The sequence below is a fragment of the Eulemur rufifrons genome, chromosome 17 (assembly GCF_041146395.1).
Source record: "Eulemur rufifrons isolate Redbay chromosome 17, OSU_ERuf_1, whole genome shotgun sequence".
NCBI classification, from domain to species: domain Eukaryota; kingdom Metazoa; phylum Chordata; class Mammalia; order Primates; family Lemuridae; genus Eulemur; species Eulemur rufifrons.
The window spans coordinates 35,121,224-35,138,862 of record NC_090999.1 but is presented as its reverse complement, the minus strand read 5'-3'; the positions used below and the strand labels follow the sequence as shown (position 1 = coordinate 35,138,862).

The 17,639-nt window shown below is 34.2% G+C and overlaps 1 protein-coding gene across 4 annotated transcripts in view; it reads right to left on the bottom strand.

Moving 5' to 3' along the window:
* The window catches only part of DDX4 (DEAD-box helicase 4), a 60,868-nt gene that overhangs the window by 16,628 nt on the left and 26,601 nt on the right, over positions 1–17,639 (bottom strand). For 3 of the 4 annotated variants that reach the window (XM_069492087.1, XM_069492088.1, XM_069492086.1), the window contains 9 exons: positions 11,952–12,053; positions 10,914–10,994; positions 10,348–10,395; positions 8,019–8,066; positions 7,867–7,914; positions 7,494–7,636; positions 6,560–6,712; positions 4,523–4,677; positions 1,551–1,680 (listed from right to left, as the gene is read on the bottom strand). In XM_069492087.1, coding sequence (XP_069348188.1) covers positions 1,551–1,680; positions 4,523–4,677; positions 6,560–6,712; positions 7,494–7,636; positions 7,867–7,914; positions 8,019–8,066; positions 10,348–10,395; positions 10,914–10,994; positions 11,952–12,053 — 908 coding nt within the window. The remainder of the gene's footprint in view (positions 1–1,550; positions 1,681–4,522; positions 4,678–6,559; positions 6,713–7,493; positions 7,637–7,866; positions 7,915–8,018; positions 8,067–10,347; positions 10,396–10,913; positions 10,995–11,951; positions 12,054–17,639) is intronic. The other variant, XM_069492089.1, reaches the window with a different exon arrangement.

Genomic DNA, 17,639 nt, shown 5'->3' with positions numbered 1-17,639 from the left:
CATAAAATGGTGAGAATCATTATGCTTAGACAATACTATTATTGTTTGTTTCAGTTCTCAATTTTCTCTATCTAGTATTATAAAACATTTTTAAATTAAAGCTAAAAGAAACCAAACATGTAGATCAACACTATGCAATAAACCTTTCTGCAATTACTTGAAAGTTTTATTATTTGCACTAACATTTTAGCCACTAGTCATATGTAGCTATTAAGCACTTGAAATGTGTCTACTATGACTATGGAACTGAATTTTTATCATTTTAAAATTTAAATAGTCACATGTTCCAGGCTCACACTTGTAATCCCAGCACTTTGAGAGGCCAAGGATCACTTGAGGCAAAGAGTTCGAGACCAGCCTGGTAACATGGCAAGACCCCATCTCTACAAAAAAAAAAAAAAAAAAAAACCCTTTTTTTTAAATTAGCTGGGTATGTTGTCCCAGCTACTCAGGAGACTGAGGCAAGAGTATCACTTGAGCCCAGGAATTCCAGGCTACAGTGAGCTATGATCATGCTACTGCATTCCTGCCTGGGGGACAGAGCAAGATCCTGTCTCTAAAAAAATAAATAGCCAAATCTGGCTAGTGGTTACTGAATTGTAAAGCATAGATCTAGACTGTACTATCTGATAAAGTTAGACTCTTTAAGGTAAGAAATAAAATCTCCTAACAGCATGACATATTCAGGCATCTTATAATTGGTAAATTTTTTTCTAACATCTTTAAATTCCCCATTCTCTAATCACTCAGGAACAACTGGGAAGCTTCTCTTATATTTCCATGAACAACATTTATTGCTATAAATAGAGAAACACATTTGCAAAAAGACAACAAGTGACTTTGGTATCCCTGTGAAGGTGTTTATCGGGAAAGTAAGATAGATTTCTAATATTTTAATAAAGGATGCTTTTAATAAGTATCCTAAGAAAAGTGCCTTGATGCAGAAAGAACATGTTTAAAGCAAATCAGACTCATTAAAGTGAACTTAAAGTATTGATTTGGGGATGTAAAAATCTGGTATGTGAATTCCTAAATTAATACATTAGCTCTAAAATCTTTTTAAAGACTTAGAAAATTAACAATCCTGGTTAATATCATTCACATGGTTAAACAAGAGACAAAATTATTGATGCCACAAAGGGTTTCTTCCAGGAGAAAAACTTCCACTAAGATATATATGAAACCACATGAAAATATTTAACTGTATTTTTCTCCCAGCGTAGTGGGGTGGGGGGATATAGGATATGGATTCTGGAAGCTGACCCATACTCTAACCCTCACTCTATCATTTCCTAGAGTTAATTAAGGGATTTCAAATAAATTGCATATCTCACTGAATTTGTTTTCCCAAGAATAAAATGGAAAATATTATTAATATTTATTTTCCTGTCAAGATTATCTTAAGAATTATATGAGAATACAAAGAATCTGATGAAGACTAACATATAAATGGTGCTCTAGTAAATATATTCTTTACCCCATTCCTTCCACTTCCCATACAAAAAAAAAATTTATCAATCTCACAACTCTGTTATCTCACTATAGCCTACCTTTTCTTTGCCTATGATGTCCATCAATCTTCCAGGAGTAGCACATAATATATTACAGCCTTGTACGATTTGTCGAATTGAATGCCCCAGCTGGGTTCCCCCATATATAACAACAGCTCTTACACAAGTCCTAATGACAAGAAAAATAAATGGCATTTTCTAGTTACTTAAAAATTAGGCATTTGTTTCTCACAACATATAAAACAAAATCCATAACGAAAAAAAATACATTTAATTACCCTTTCAAAAAATAAATTCTGCCCAGGAAAAAGTTGAAAAGATAATGTTGAAAAACAAATGACAAACTGGGAAAAAAATATTTTGCAACCTACATGCTAAAGGGCTCTTCAAAAACAATGAGTTAACACCACTACCCTCCTCCCTAAATACACCCCCCCGCACACACACACACAAAAACCAAGCCAAAGACAAATCGTTCATAAAAAATATAAATGGCTTTTAAATATTAAAAAAAAAAAACTTCAACATTACTTTAAAAAGACAAATGAAGACTAAGACAACATTTCCCTCGAGTGTGGTAACACCATGTTAGCCAGGATATAGGGGGAATTGGCATTTGAAGAGAATAAATTGACACAACTTCTCAGAATTTTAGTCTCTTAAAATTTAAAAACTTACCCTGTCCCACTAAATTCATATCTAGAAATTTACCATTCCGATGCATTCCCACAGATGATGAATGTACAATAAAGATGAATGTACAATACATATTGTATAATACAGATGAATGTAAAATAGAGATGAACATACAATATTCATTGTCACCATTATTTTTAATATCAAAAGGCTGAAACCACTTAAGTGTCTATTAGTAAAGCACTTATTGTACACTCATACAAAGGAATACTGTGCATACATAAAAAGAAAGGTCTACAGTTCTAGATTAAACATTATTTCCAACATACAGTCAATTAAAAAAAAACTTCCGTGCTAACAGCTAAATATGCCCCCATTTCTCAAGAGGAGGGTTAAAGTGCATACATGTGTACTGACTATTTCTGCAATGATTCATATGAAACTGTTAATAGTGGGTAACTGGAGAATCAAAAAACAGCATAGGAAAATCTTATTTTTTATTAAATGAACCATTTTAAATGGCTTGTTTTCCACTATTGTGAGGACTAAATGAAATATAAAAACTTATAACTTAATATATGCTAATTACTCAATAACTTAATCATTACAATATTCTATATGTACCATATTTAATCAGTCCTCTACTGACGGACATTTAGGTATCTCTTAGTCTTTTTAACAACACTGCAACAAATATCCATGCAGAAATGTCCATCTCTGTGCACACACATTGTATGAATTTACCATGCATTACACTTTTGTTTTTAAAGAAACAAAATATCCATGGTCTTCTTTTACTTGATTTAAAAGCCTAAAAGCAAATACTGATAAGAGCAATCCACATCTTTTTCTAAAAGATCCATTAAGTTTGACATTAAAGTGATTTTAAACTTTTTACTTTTTTCTTCTCTCATTTAAAATAAACTGAATACAAAATAAGGTTAAAATTAAACTTATACAAAATAAGCTAACAGTTTCTACATAGAAATCTCTAAAAACTATAAAGGAAAACACTAAGTTTCCAATAGATAAACTGGTAGGAATCAAATGGATAATTCACAAAAGAAAATGTACTAAACATTCAAAAAAGTGATTCAACCTCATAATAATCAAATAAAAAAATGAATATACCTGTGGTGGTTTTAAAATGTATAAACAAATTCTTCAGTATTTCTCCCTCCAAATATGGATCTTGACTCTCCTTCCCCTTAAGTGTGGGCAAGACTGGCTTCATGGGTGTGTAACCTGTGCAATCACACAGGCTCCCAAATTCAGGAGAACCTTGTGCTTGGTTTAATGCTCTGCTGTTACTGTCTTGAAATTTGCAATAATTTTAGAACAAAGGGCCCTGTACTTTCATTTTTCACTAGTTCTGACAAATTATACAGCTAGTCTTGAGTGTGGGCAAGAATTAGTGACTTGCTTCTTATAAACAAAATGTGGCAGGGTGATAATGTGTGACTTTTGAGACTATGTCATAAAAGCTACTGCAGCCTCCTCCTTGCTCTTACTGATCAATCTAGGGGAAGCCAGTTGCTATTTCCTAAAAATAATCAAGCATCCTTAGGGAGAGGTCCAATCAAAGCTTGAGAAGATTTTTCTGCAACCTCATAAAAGACTCCAAGCCAGAAGCACCCAGCTAAACTGTTTCCAATTCCTAATCCTCAGAAACTGAGAGATAGTAAATGTTTGTTTTAAGCAATTAGGTTTTAAGGTAATTTGTCAGGAAGCAATAGATGACACACAATACCAAATGTTGGCAAAGGGTATAGTGAAATTGGACTTTTCATATACTACTTACTGGCAGAAATGTATATTAGTGTGAGCTTTAGAATAAGTTCATGCTCTTTAACATTAAAATTGATAAAAATCTATTCTAAGGAGATACTTAAAACAAAAACTTTATATAATAGCAAGACAGTCATTACAATTTTATTTACAATAGCTCCAAGACAGAAAGAACCTAAATACTCCAAAACAGGGAAATAAAATATATACACATGTACAATTTTAAAGTCACTAAAAATTAGGTCAGATTATGCAGTTTTCCATATTATGAAGTTTTATGTAAAAGAAAATTATTAGGAATATCCTAAATTCATTTTTATTTATTTTTTCTAAATTCATATATGCATTAAAAACTACAAAAAACCCATATGTTCACTATTTTCTTATATTCTACTTCTGTTATCTAACTTTTAATAATTTTTTTTCAAAAATAAATGGGATTCCATAAGATTATGAAAAAATACACTTCAATCAATAATGCTAAAAATTACATGAATGCATTATTTCTGAGTTCTTCCCAAGGTAAGTGATTTTAAAAAATCTCTAAAGAAAGACTATTTTGTGAGTGGCTTTCAAGATATACTTACCCAAAAGAAAATTTTCTGGCTTCCAGATAAATCTGGTTGATTAATTCTCGAGTTGGTGCTACAATAATACACTCTGGTTCCTGTAGCTCTTTAAAACGACTGGCCGTTATTCCATCACGCATCATATGAGCCAAAATTGGCAAGAGAAAAGCTGCCTGGAAGTTAAATGAGTTAAAGATTTATGTGCCATCATCTTGCTTCCACAGGCATCACTTTTGTCCCTACAGAAAGCTATTCCTCCTGCCCTCACAGCCTTTAGATTTTGCTTCTATCTTGCTAAGTTTATGATGAGAAACGAAAAATTCTTACTTCAACAAATTCTTTTTTACTTTTTTTTTTTTTTTTTTGAGACAGAGTCTCACTCTGTTGCCCAGGCTAGAGTGAGTGCCGTGGCGTCAGCCTAGCTCACAGCAACCTCAAACTCCTGGGCTCAAGCAATCCTCCTGTCTCAGCCTCCCGAGTAGCTGGGACTACAGGCATGCACCACCATGCCCGGCTAATTTTTTCTATATATATTTTTAGCTGTCCATATAATTTCTTTCTATTTTTAGTAGAGATGGGGTCTCGCTCTTGCTCATGCTGGTCTCGAACTCCTGAGCTCAAACGATCCGCCCACCTCGGCCTCCCAGAGTGCTAGGATTACAGGCGTGAGCCACCGCGCCCGGCCATCAACAAATTCTTAACATTTAGGTTTTATGCTCATATTATACAATAGAAAAAGTTTGACAAAATCAATCTAACCTATCAAAATATTTTTCAGAATTTTTTAAAAAACAGATCCATGGGTTATAAATAGATCAATGACTTTTTTTTTTTTTTTTTAAAGACAGGATCTTGCTCTGTTGCCCAAGCTGGAGTATAGTGGTCCGATCATAGTTCACTGCACCCTGAAACTCCTGGGCTCAAGTGATCCTCCTGCCTCAGTCCCCTGAGTAGCTGCGACTACAGGTGCACACCACCATACCCAGTTGATTTTTCTTATTTTTTGTAGAGGATAGGGTGTCGCTATGTTACCCAGGCTGGTCTCCAACTCCTGGCCTCAAGTGATCGTCCTGCCTCGGCCTCCCAAAGTCCTGGGATTACAGGATGAGCCACTGAGCCCAGCCAAAAATATTATTTATAGAGAGGAATGTAGATATAACTTGATTCAAATCACTGTACTTAACAGTTATTCTAAATGAGTCCTTTTGGGGTATGTAATAAAATTATCACTCAGAATGCATGGCAAAAGTGGTCCATAGGCAGAGTAAAAATCTGGATATCATCATTTGGGATTACTAAACACACCACTTTTATTGAAGTTACATCTGGCAAGACAAATTTTGTGCTATAGTTTTCTCATTTAAGCAAATAAGACACTAAAATCTACCTCCAAAACCATGTTTAACTCTCATCAGCTACTATATTATACAGTTCACCTATTTTCCCTTCAATTCTACTATGGAGGCTGATTAAGACTAAAATGGTATGAACCAGGACTCTATGACCCTGCGAATAGTCTCATCTCATGGAATGCTACTTAACAGACTAATCCTCCAAATTAGTCCTAAGACCAACCTGGTCTCATCAGAGTTCTTTTAGAATTAGCATAACTTGAGGTCACGTGATACTAAGAACCATGTACAATGCATATATTAATAGCTGTTTCTCTATCTTCTGACTCTAAGACTGTATCAGCTATATTACAGAAATTATTTTCTCCCTCTATCAATGCTTTATAATCCTCGGTACTTCAACTTTCAGTATTTTGTTTTAGATACTGCCATGTTCCAGAAAGAGTTGAACACACTTATAAACAGATTAAACGTCTACGAACTACAACACTACCCTAGAAATAGTTCAAAATTCTTTCTTCAGAAGCATACAACCCCCAATAAAATTAGAAATCAGATGCAAAAACATGAATATTTATGACAGGTCATTGAAATCATCTACAAACCTTCTATCTAACAAAAGAGATTCAAGCTATTTAGGAAAACCCTAAGTTCCAGAAACAGTTTGGATATGGAGCAGGATACATGTGGGAAAATAACTTACAGTCTTCCCAGACCCTGTTTGAGCACAAGCCATCAAATCTCGTCCTGCTAATATAATAGGAATACTATATTTTTGCACAGGAGTAAGCTTAGTATAACCAGCTTTAGCAATATTGTTATTCAGTGTCTGACAGAGATTAGCTTCTTCAAAAGTCTAAAAGGAAAAAAAAGCAGTGATTAAATTCCATATGTCATGTGCAGATAATTTTATAGACACATTCCATCTGAACTAGTTTCACGTTAATTCCACTTTATATACTAACGTTACTTTACCAATATGCCTCATTCAAAAGTAAATATCCAGAGCCTGTATACCACAACTTGATAGAATCAGGAAGTATTCCCCATAGACAGTGGTTCTAAAAACATTTTTTCTGCCCCCTTAAAACTTAAAAACAACTTTATAGTGCATCATTTCTCTCCTATGGAAAGCTATTCCTCCTAATCTTACAGCCTTTAGATTCTGCTTCTGGCTTGCTGGTAAATTTAAGATGAGAAACAAAAATTTTTTATAGTATTTCAGGAAGATACGAAAAACTCTGATCCATAACAATAGCTCATTATAAGTATAATTACTAACACAGGACAGAGGACTTCCCCACTCTTGCTTAGAAAAAATCACTCCCCTAAGACACACCTTCTCACATACTTAGGAAGCAAACAACTTGAATCTAGGAAAAGTATCTTTTTTAGTAAATTTAAACAAAGTTCTCATCCTGGTATGGGGAGTGACGATGAAATCTAGTACCCTCTCTTTATCCATAGCAATTAATTCTACTGTAGATGGTAGACATCTACATTTAGTATCTAATATCCAACCTAAGACATTAGATACTGAAGATGAAATTTCCATGTTGATATCAACTTAAATATACTATATATTTTAAAACCAAAATTTGCTACATAGTCAATACAGAAACAATTAATACACTGACCAGAATTGCTGGTGGTGCATCATGTCCTGATATTTCTACAAGAATAGTGTCATATTTGTCAAAGTTTATGCCTGTCTGATAATGTGCAAAGATGGAGTCCTCGTCCTCAGGTGGAGGAGGGGGTATGTAGGTGACTTTTGGTCCTTGGAATTTAAATAAAAAACATAATTTACATTACACAGACTAGAAGAAAAAATAAGAGACAATAGACAAAAACTGACAAAATCAAATTTTAAATACCACAGAACTTTTCATTACTTACTGTTAAAGTTTTCATCATTCAAGTTTTGAAAAGTTAACTTTGCTTTTAAACATTTTGCATTTTACTAAAATGCAGTATACTTTCATGTGGATCACAAAAATGCTAATATACCTTGAATGTCACCACTTTCTCCTCCTTCTGCTTCTGACTTCCAAGAATCTTAAAGGGGATCAAACCAAAAAGAGATAAATATTTTATTTTTAAATCTAGGGGTAAAAGAACTCACTATAAAAATCAAATACCTTGTCTAAAGTAAAACTTACTCTTTCCAGAACCTGTTACTACTTCTTCATTTAAACCTTTGTAACCACCTATTAAAGAAATTCATAGTGACAATCAGTCAAGATAAAAAGCTGTGTACATCCTTACTTTCATTGCTTGTCTTCAAAGAGGACAGTTCTAAAAATAAGCATCTTTAAAGTCCCTTCTTACAGATAATACTTGAGACAATTAAGATAAATAGAATCTTGTACATTTTAGGTTTCCTTAGTATTCAAAATGCTGATTTTATGCAGATGAGATTATACACTACTATTTTTTGTTTAATCTGTTATATCTCTTTCCTAATCAGCAAAGGAATATGTTTTCTAAAATGAGTTAAAAATCTGTGTTAGGAGGTCCCCAGGACCATCCCCAGGTTCAATGATTTGCTAGGAAGACCAACAGGACTCAGTATATAATCATACTCATGGCTACTTTGATTTATTACAGTGAATGAATAGGGAGCAAAATCAGCAAAGAGAAAAGGCACATGGGCAAAGCCCACGGAAAACGGGGCACAAGCTTCCAGGAGTCTTCTCCCACTGGAGTCACACAGGACATGCTTAATTCCCCCAGCAATGAGCTGTGATAACACATGTGAAATGTTATCTCCCAGAGAAACTCATTAGAGATGCAGTACCCAAGGTTTTTATTAGGGGGTAATAATGTACTTACCTTCAGCCTGGCACATACCAAAATTCCGGCCTCCCAGAAGGAAAGCAAGTATTCAGCATGAAACACATTGTCCATTTGTTTAGGCACAATGAGTCACTCTTAAGCGGGGTAGTGGGAACCCTAACCAAATCCAAGTTCTCATATGCTAGCCATGATGGTTACTTTTAGGTGTCAAAGTGACTGGATTAAGGGATACCCAGATAGCCGCTAAAGCATTATTTACAGGTATGTCTGTGAGGGGGTTTCTGGCATAGACTGGCATTTAAATCAATGGACTAGAAAGAAACATCCACCTTCACCCAACATGGGTAGGCACACCATTCAATTGGCCAAGAGCCAGATAGAAAAAAAAAAAAAAAAAAGCAAATGAAAAGCAGATTTTATCTCTCTCCTGGAGCTGGAATACCCTTCTTTCTCCTGCCCTTGGATATCAGAACTCCAGGTTCTCTAGCCTTTGCACTTCAGGACTTGCACCACCAACGCCCCGGGTTCTCAGGCCTTCAGCTTTGGACTGAAAGTTACACGATCGACTTCCCTGGTTCTAAGGCCTTCAGACCCAGACTGAGCCACGCTACCTACCGGCTTCTCTGGTTCTCCATCTCGCAGACAAGCCTACCATGGGACTTCTCAGCCTCCATAATCTCATGAGCCAATTCCCTTAACAAATTCCTTCTCATCTATCCATCTATTTTTTCTATCCCCCATTGGTTCTGTCTCTCTGGAGAACCCTAATTAATATATACTAGTCAGGGACCAACCTTGTAAGCAGGAATTTCAGTTTCATTTATTGATGAATTTTACGTAAACAGACCTGTTAACTCTTTTCTATACATTACTTTTCTGATTTTTACATAATTAGTCATCTATTGTGGATTTTTAGGTACTATGATGCATTAGATTCAAAGCTAATTAGATACAACAGTTTTTACATGTGAGCTCTCTGATTTCCTTGTCCTGTCTGTATGTCCACAAGTCTTGAAATTCTTCTTCACACAAGATATGAGCATTTGTGGAAGATTGGTTTAGCTAGTCTTAAACTTTTTCTATATTGAAGAATCCAAGAATTGGGGAAAGGGGGAGCTGTCCCTTTGAATGCTCTCAGACTACTGATTACTGATAATCTTTCAAAGACATCAAATAAGCTCCAGTGGTTTACTAGTCTGGAAAGCATTTTAACTTTTATATGAAAGTATTTATACCTTGAAAAATATTTCAAAGTAAAATATATATATTTTACTTAGACCAAATCAAATAACTATCCCATAAGAAAAAAGCATATTGTTTTAATAAGTATCTGTACAAATATCTCAATCTTTAACTTCCGCACAGTACCCCATTTATGCTTATATTGTTTACTTAAAGTTATAAATTGATGAATTTTAGGTGATTTTTGGTTTTTACTTATTATAAATGAAGCTTCAGTGAACATCCCTATACATTTGCAAATATATCTATAATACATAATTCCTGTACTAGAATTGCTGGATCAGAAAGGAAAAAACCTGGCAAGTGAAAACGAACTCTCTGAAGCAGGCTGTGCGAATGTATACTCCTCATTGTGTATAAAATTAGTAACAGTAACCTTTAACTTCAAAAATTAAATTTGGAATACAATAATTTTAACTTCTTATAGATGAACCAAAAAATAACCCTTACCTCGTCCACTTCCACTGCCACTTCGGCTTTGAGAAGTGTCACCACTACCTGTAAGGCATTGTTTTGCAGAATATTTAGAGAAAACACAGCTCCTCCTTGAGCACATAAACCATATGGCTATTTCTACTCAATATAGAGTAATCACTTAGGAATCCTAGTCCTTTAACCCATCCATCTCAGTTCTAGATTTAATTTAAACCTTAACCTCATTTGAACATTTCATTAATCGTGGGTTTTTTTCCCCTTCATTTCACCTCAAATCACGCTAATCATTTTCCCCTAGCTCATATCCCTTCTCTGAAACCAGTGCAAGCTCCATTTTCCTTCCTCCAGTTACAAGAATAATTTACACCTCAAATTAATTGATAGATAACATAGAAATAATTCACAGTGCACAAATTTTATAAAGGAGGCAAAACTGTTCATGTATTTTTACCTACAGATCTAAAAGCAGAGAAAATCATGAGCCAACCTAGTGTGCTTAAAATATATATATTAGTCTTACTAATCTAGCACTAAAAACATGTATGAGTGATTAATATTCAGTAATAACTTTTATTTCTCACCTGTGCCACTTAATGCTGGTCTTCTAGAACTGAAAAGGCCACTAGTGCGCTGCATACCCTCATCTTGGTCGAATTCATTATCTTGATTTGAAGAAAGTAAAATTAGATGTTACTTTTAAAAAATTTTTTAACCATTCAGTAAAGAGAAAAAAATCAAGTTATAGTGCCAGAAGTTAAAAGATACTGAGTAAAATAGTTTAACAAGAATTATGAGTATTTTTCTAATTATTACACAAAGGATTTCTCTACAAATTATGTCCTTCAATTATAAATTACTTTCTCAAAATTTTTATTTTATTATAATTACTTAATAAAAGTAGTTAGGGCCAATGCTATGCCAAAATATATATTATTAAAAAAAAAGTCTCCTTCAGAAACTGCCCCAGAAACATCACATCGCATCATTTCATTATTTATTCTCCAGAATAGCACCCATTGCTCCCACTATTGCCAAATCAAACCTTACCAGTCCTGCACAGCAACCCTTCAGATCGCTACACTTTTTTTTAAGTGACAATTTTCTTATCTATGCATCTATTAAATCATTATTACAATTTATGTTTTTAGCTTCCAAAACCACTAATCTGTCCTCCTCTATTAATAGACACATACATTCCAACAGTGACTTCTGAAGACAGTACCTTAGCTCCAAGGAATGACAGCTGGAGAAATTTAAGGCAGAAAGCCACGTTGGTAAAGGAAGGTGTGTTGGGAGGTAGAGCCATATAGAAGGCCACCTATTTATAAAGTCAGCCACATTACCAAGACTCTAAAACACTTAATAGCATGTAATATTAAAAAGTTGAGTCACACAAACTTATTTAAAAAATTCATATATTCCAAGTTAACCAACATGGAATTACATATGTGTCTAAAAAATTATGTTATATACAATGTGGGTGATTAATTTGTATCAGCCACTGTGCTAAGCTATTCTGATATAATCCTGATAAAAATATTCTTTGATAGGGTTTTTTTAATTTTTAAATTATTTCCTTCTTAACAGATGAAGCAAACCATTTGCAATACACTACTAACTTGGACTTCCTAGACCAAATCCTCCACGGCAACCTCGGAAACTACCTCTTCCACCTCTTCTGGATGGCCCTGAAGCTTCTGAATCATTTCCAGCTTGATAGCCTATAATATTAAAACACACACACACACACAAGAACAACACAAAACAACAACACAGAAATCTTGGGTACATGGTGGCTAAATTTAATTTAAGCTTTGAATAATTCAATAACTTTAAAAATTTTATGGCATTAATAGGTAGTTACTAAAAAGGAATGCCATATTTGACCTACAAATATTCAACTTTACTAATATATACAGCTATGATTTAAAAGAAATCCACTGCTTACTTTGAGAATCAAAACTAAAAATGACTAAAAGGAAAAAGTGTCACTTGAATAAAACACTGAAAGTCACCACAACTGCACCGTTAACTGCATTTCCACAACCCACAGAAGGATTAAATAAATCCTAGGCTTATATTTGCTCCTCGCAGAAAAGAGTAAACATCTTACTCAAAGCACGGACATGTAGTAGTAACATATACAGTCTGATTTCCTGTTATAAACAATTTATTTTTAATTGAATACCAAAAAAATCAGAAACAGTTGAAGTAAAATTTGATTCCACCTATGAAAGAACTAGATCAATTCAAAACCAAAGTGCCAACGGGGCAGGAAACAAAAGAAACTGAGACCGTTTAGTTCATAAATTTGCAACTATTTATACCTAAAAAGAATGACTGATAAAGGTAAAAATTCTGCACATGCTATTCTTGATATTATACATATTTTAAAGCCTATTTATAATAAAATGGAAGAACTAATTCAAAGCAGATTCATAGTTATGTATCTATTACCTAAACCTTACACTTCTCAATCAACAATCTATATATCAATATCTACATCCATTTTTTTATTCCAAGTTATTTATTTGTGTGTGTGGGTTTTTTGTTGTTTTTTTTTTTTTTAAGAGACAGTATAGACAGGGTCTATGTTGCTAAGGCTGGAGTGCAGTGGCAGAATCATAGCTCACTGTAGCCTCAAACTCCTGGGCTCAAGCAATCCTCCCACCTCAGCCTCCCAAGTAGCTGAGACTATAGGCACACACCAAGATGAACATGCCTGGACAATTTTTATTTTTGTAGAGACAGGGGTCTTGCTATATTCCCCAGGCTAGTCTCAAACTCCTAGGTTCAAGTGATCCTCCTGCCTCAAACTCCCAAGGTGCTGGGATTATAGAAGTGAGCCAAGGCCTCCCTTATCTTTTAAGAATTCTTGTCAGGGTTTATCTCTTTTCAAAGAAAAAGATTTGTCTTCTGGATCTTTTTAAGATGTAAGTTACTTTCTGAAAGTAAAAGAACATATAAAATATGTATGTTTAAAATACAATAAAATGAAAATCTGTACCGACCACCCAGCTTAAGACTAAAATGTGTTCGCAGCATGTTCAGCCCACATGTTTCTTTTGCCGTGTTTCTCTCCTCCTCCCTGAGCACCACTCCCTTCACTCAACCAATACCCTGAACTGTTTTTCAATTCCTTGCTCTTATTTTATCAACTGTGTACATAACCTCAAACAACACATTATGTAGTTCTTGAGTTTTATATAATGGAATCATACAGAACATATTCGTCTACCTCCTCCTTTAGTCAACTTTGTTTTTGTTGATGTGTGAAACTATTACATTCACTTTTACTGCTGAATAACACCCTATTGTATCTGTTTCTATTTCATTTCTATTATCTTTTTTACTTCCTTCTACTGTCTGAGTTTTGTTCCTCCTTTTTTTAATTACTTAACTTGAACACTTAGTTCATTTTCTTTTCTAATGGATGCATTTAAGGTCATAAAATTTCCCAGAGCTAGTTGCTTTAGCTGTATCCCAGAAGTTTTACTATGTTTTTACTAAGTTCTAAATATTTTAGGATTTCCATAGGAATTGTTATTCATAAACTGAGAAATTCAGTTTCCAAATCATGAGGATTAGGCTTATTATTACCAATTTCTACAATTTCTATTGTACCTCAATAAGAGAATACAGTCTGTGATTATTAGAGTGGTGCAAAAGTAATTGCGGTTTTAGCATTGTTGAAATTTGCCGTTTGATATTGGAATATATTCTTAAATAAATGTGGTTGTACATCATTTTAACATGCAACTTCTCACTTTATGCTTTTTTGCTAATGACTTATTACTTGCTGTTTATTTTGTATTTATTTTAGACTATGGAAATGATGTTAGACAAAAAGCAATTCAAGCAATTTTCTTATTTGAGTTCAAAATGGGTCGTCAACTTGTAACATCAACAATGCACTTGGCCCAGGAACTGCTAACAAACGTACAGTGCAGTGGTGGTTCAAGAAGTTTTACAAAGGAGATGAGAGCCTTGAAGGTAAGGAGTGCAGTGGCTGGTCATCAGAAGTTGACAAGGGCCAAATCAATTGAGAGCAATCGTCGAAACTGATCCTCTTACAACTACACAAGAAGTTGCTGAAGAATTCAGCATTGACCATGCTATGGTCATTTGGCATTTGAAGCAAATTGGAAAGGTGAAAGAGCTCAATAACTGAGTGCTTCATGAGCTGACTCAAAATCAAAAAAATTATTAAAGTGTTGTCTTCTCTTACTGTACGCAATAACAACGAACCATTTCTCAATCAAATAGTGATGTGCAATGAAAAGTGGATTTTATATGACAACCTGGAATGACCAGCTCAGTAGCTGGACTGAAAAGAAGCTCCAAAGCACTTCCAAAAACCAAAGTTGCACCAAGAAGAGGTCATGGTCACCATTTGGTGGTCTGCTGCCGGTCTGATCCACTAAAGCTTTCTGAATCCTGGCAAAACTGTTACATCTGAGAAGTGTGCTCAGCAAATCGATGAGATGCACCAAAAACTGCAACACCTGCAGCCAGCACTGGTCAATAGAAAGGGTCCAGTTCTTCTCCATGAAAACGCCCAACCTCAATCTCTTACAATTCTTTAAGGTGTATGGTAACAACAATCTTCAGAAAGGGATGAGTTTATAAATCATTTAACCTTGTTAAAAAAAACAGTGAACATCTTTTTTTCATTTAAAGAAAGTACTTAACAGAAATGAAGAGAAGTCACTAAACTTTCAATATACAAGTCAATTGTATTTCCATGCACTAATAAAATGAAAATTGTAAAATGATATGCATCACTGACATTAGCAAAAATGGCCATGTAAGGAACTCCAAATTCCACTACTCCAAAAAAGCAAGAAAAAAAAAACAGGCAAAAACCATCAAGATTAAACTTTTTCCGAACTAGAAATGAATCACAGGCTTACAGAAACCCAGGAAATATTTATTAAAAAGAAAAAAGGGATGATTGTTGATAAGAAGATCAAACTTTGTGTTATTTTAATTTAACCCTATCCTATCTCCCAGCAATTCCACTCCTAGGTATATAACCAAAAGATTTGAAAATAGGGCCTCAAACAGATAACTGTACATGACAACAGTTAAAAAGAGGAAACAACACAAGTGTCCATAAACAGGTGAATGAACAAAATGTAAATACATGCAATGGAATATTATTCAACCATAAAAAGGAATGTAGTTATGATACATGCTACAACATGGATGAACACTGAAAACATGATGCTAAAGTAAAATAAGCCAACCACAACAGTACAAATATTGTATGGTTTCACTTGTATGAAATATGTAGAAAAAGCAAATTCATAGAGAACACAGACTATAGAACCAGAGACCAGGGATAAGGGAGTATAGGGAGTTACTACCTATGGGTACAAGGTTTCTGTTTGGGTGATGATAGTGGTGATGGTTGCACAATCCTGTGCGTGTACTTAATGCCATAAATTGTACACTTAAAAACCATTAAAATTGGAAATTTTCTGTTATAGAGATCTTACCAAAAATATAGCCAAAAATTTTTCCAAATTTGATGAAAAATATTAATCTATTCATGCAAGAAGCTCAACTCCAATGAGGATAAACCCAAAGAAATCTACACCTAGACACATTAATATAAAACAAATAATGCTGTTGAAAACTGGATATCCATATGCAAAATAGTTAAGTTGGACCCCTACCTCACAGAATATACAAAAACAAAGTAGATCAAAACTTAAACATAAGAATGAAAACTATAAAATTCTCAGAAGGAAACATGGGTAAAAATCTGTATAACTTTAGATTAGGCAACAGTTTTCTAGATATGACACCAAAAGAACAAGAAAAAAAAACTGCATAAAAATTTCAAACCTTAGGGCTTCAAAAGGACACCATCAAGAAAGTAAAAAGACAACCCACTGAAGAAAACATTCGCAAATCATGTATCCGGTGACACTCATACTGAGAATATATAAATAACTCTTCAAATAATAAACAGACAACCCAATTGTGCAAATGGGCAAAGGATCCAAATAGACTTTTCACCAAACATATACAAATGGCCAATAAGTATGTGAAAAGCTGCTCAACATTATAGTTATCAAAAAATGCAACTTAAAACCACAATGAGATACCACTTCACATTCACTAGGATAGCTATAATAAAAAAGACATTAACAAATATTGGTGGATGTAGAGAAATTGGAACACTCATACATTGAGATTAGGAATGTACAATGGTGCAGGTGCTGTGGAAAACAATTTGGCAGTTGCTCAAAAACTTAAACATAAGAGTTACCATCTGACACAGCAATACCAATTCGAGGTATATACTTAAGAAAAATGACAACATATGTTCACACAAAAACTTAACATATATGTCTACAGCGGCATTAGTCATGACAGCCCAACATGGCAATAATTCAAAAGTTCATCAGCTGAAGAATAAACAAAATGCGGTATTATCCATATAACAGAATATTATTCGGCCATAAAAAGGAATGAAGTATTATCATGTACTTCAACATGGATGAATCTTGAAAACATTATGCTAAGTGAAAGAAGCCAGACACAAAAGACCATATACTGTATGATTTAATTTATATGAAATGTCCAGAATCAGCAAATCCACAGCTACAGAAAGATTAGCAGTTGCCAGAGGATATGTAGAGAGGAGCAAATGGGACTAACTGCTAGTAAGTAAAGGGTTTCTTTTTGGGGGAAAAGAAAATGTTCTAGAACTAGGTAATGGTGATGGTTGCACAACATAGTAAATATATTATAAACCATGCCAGTATACACTTTAAAATGGTGAATTTTATGTTATATGAAATATTAGCTCATATAAAAATGATATGTAAAATATAAAATACTCAAGTACAGAAATATGTATAATGACTCTACAGTAAAAACTACAAAATATGGCTAGGAAAAATTAAAGATCTAAATAAGCAGAGAGATTCATGAATTGGAAGACTATTATAAAGATGCTAATTTTCCCCAAATTATCTACAGATTCAATGCAGTCCCAACACAAATCCCATTAGATTTTGGCTATGGTCTGTTTGTGGCCCACCTAAATCCATATTTTGAAATCCTAACCCCCAAGGTGATGGTATTAGGAGGTGAAGCCCTTTAGGAGACCTCATGAATGGGATTAGTGCTCTTATAAAAGAAGCTCCCAGAGAGCTGCCTTGCCCCTTCTATCATATGAGCACACAGAGAAAAGGCATCATCTATGAACCAGAAAATGGGCCCTCACCAGACACCAAATCTGCTGATGCCTTGATCTTGGACTTCCCAGCTTCCAGAACTGTGAGCAAGCT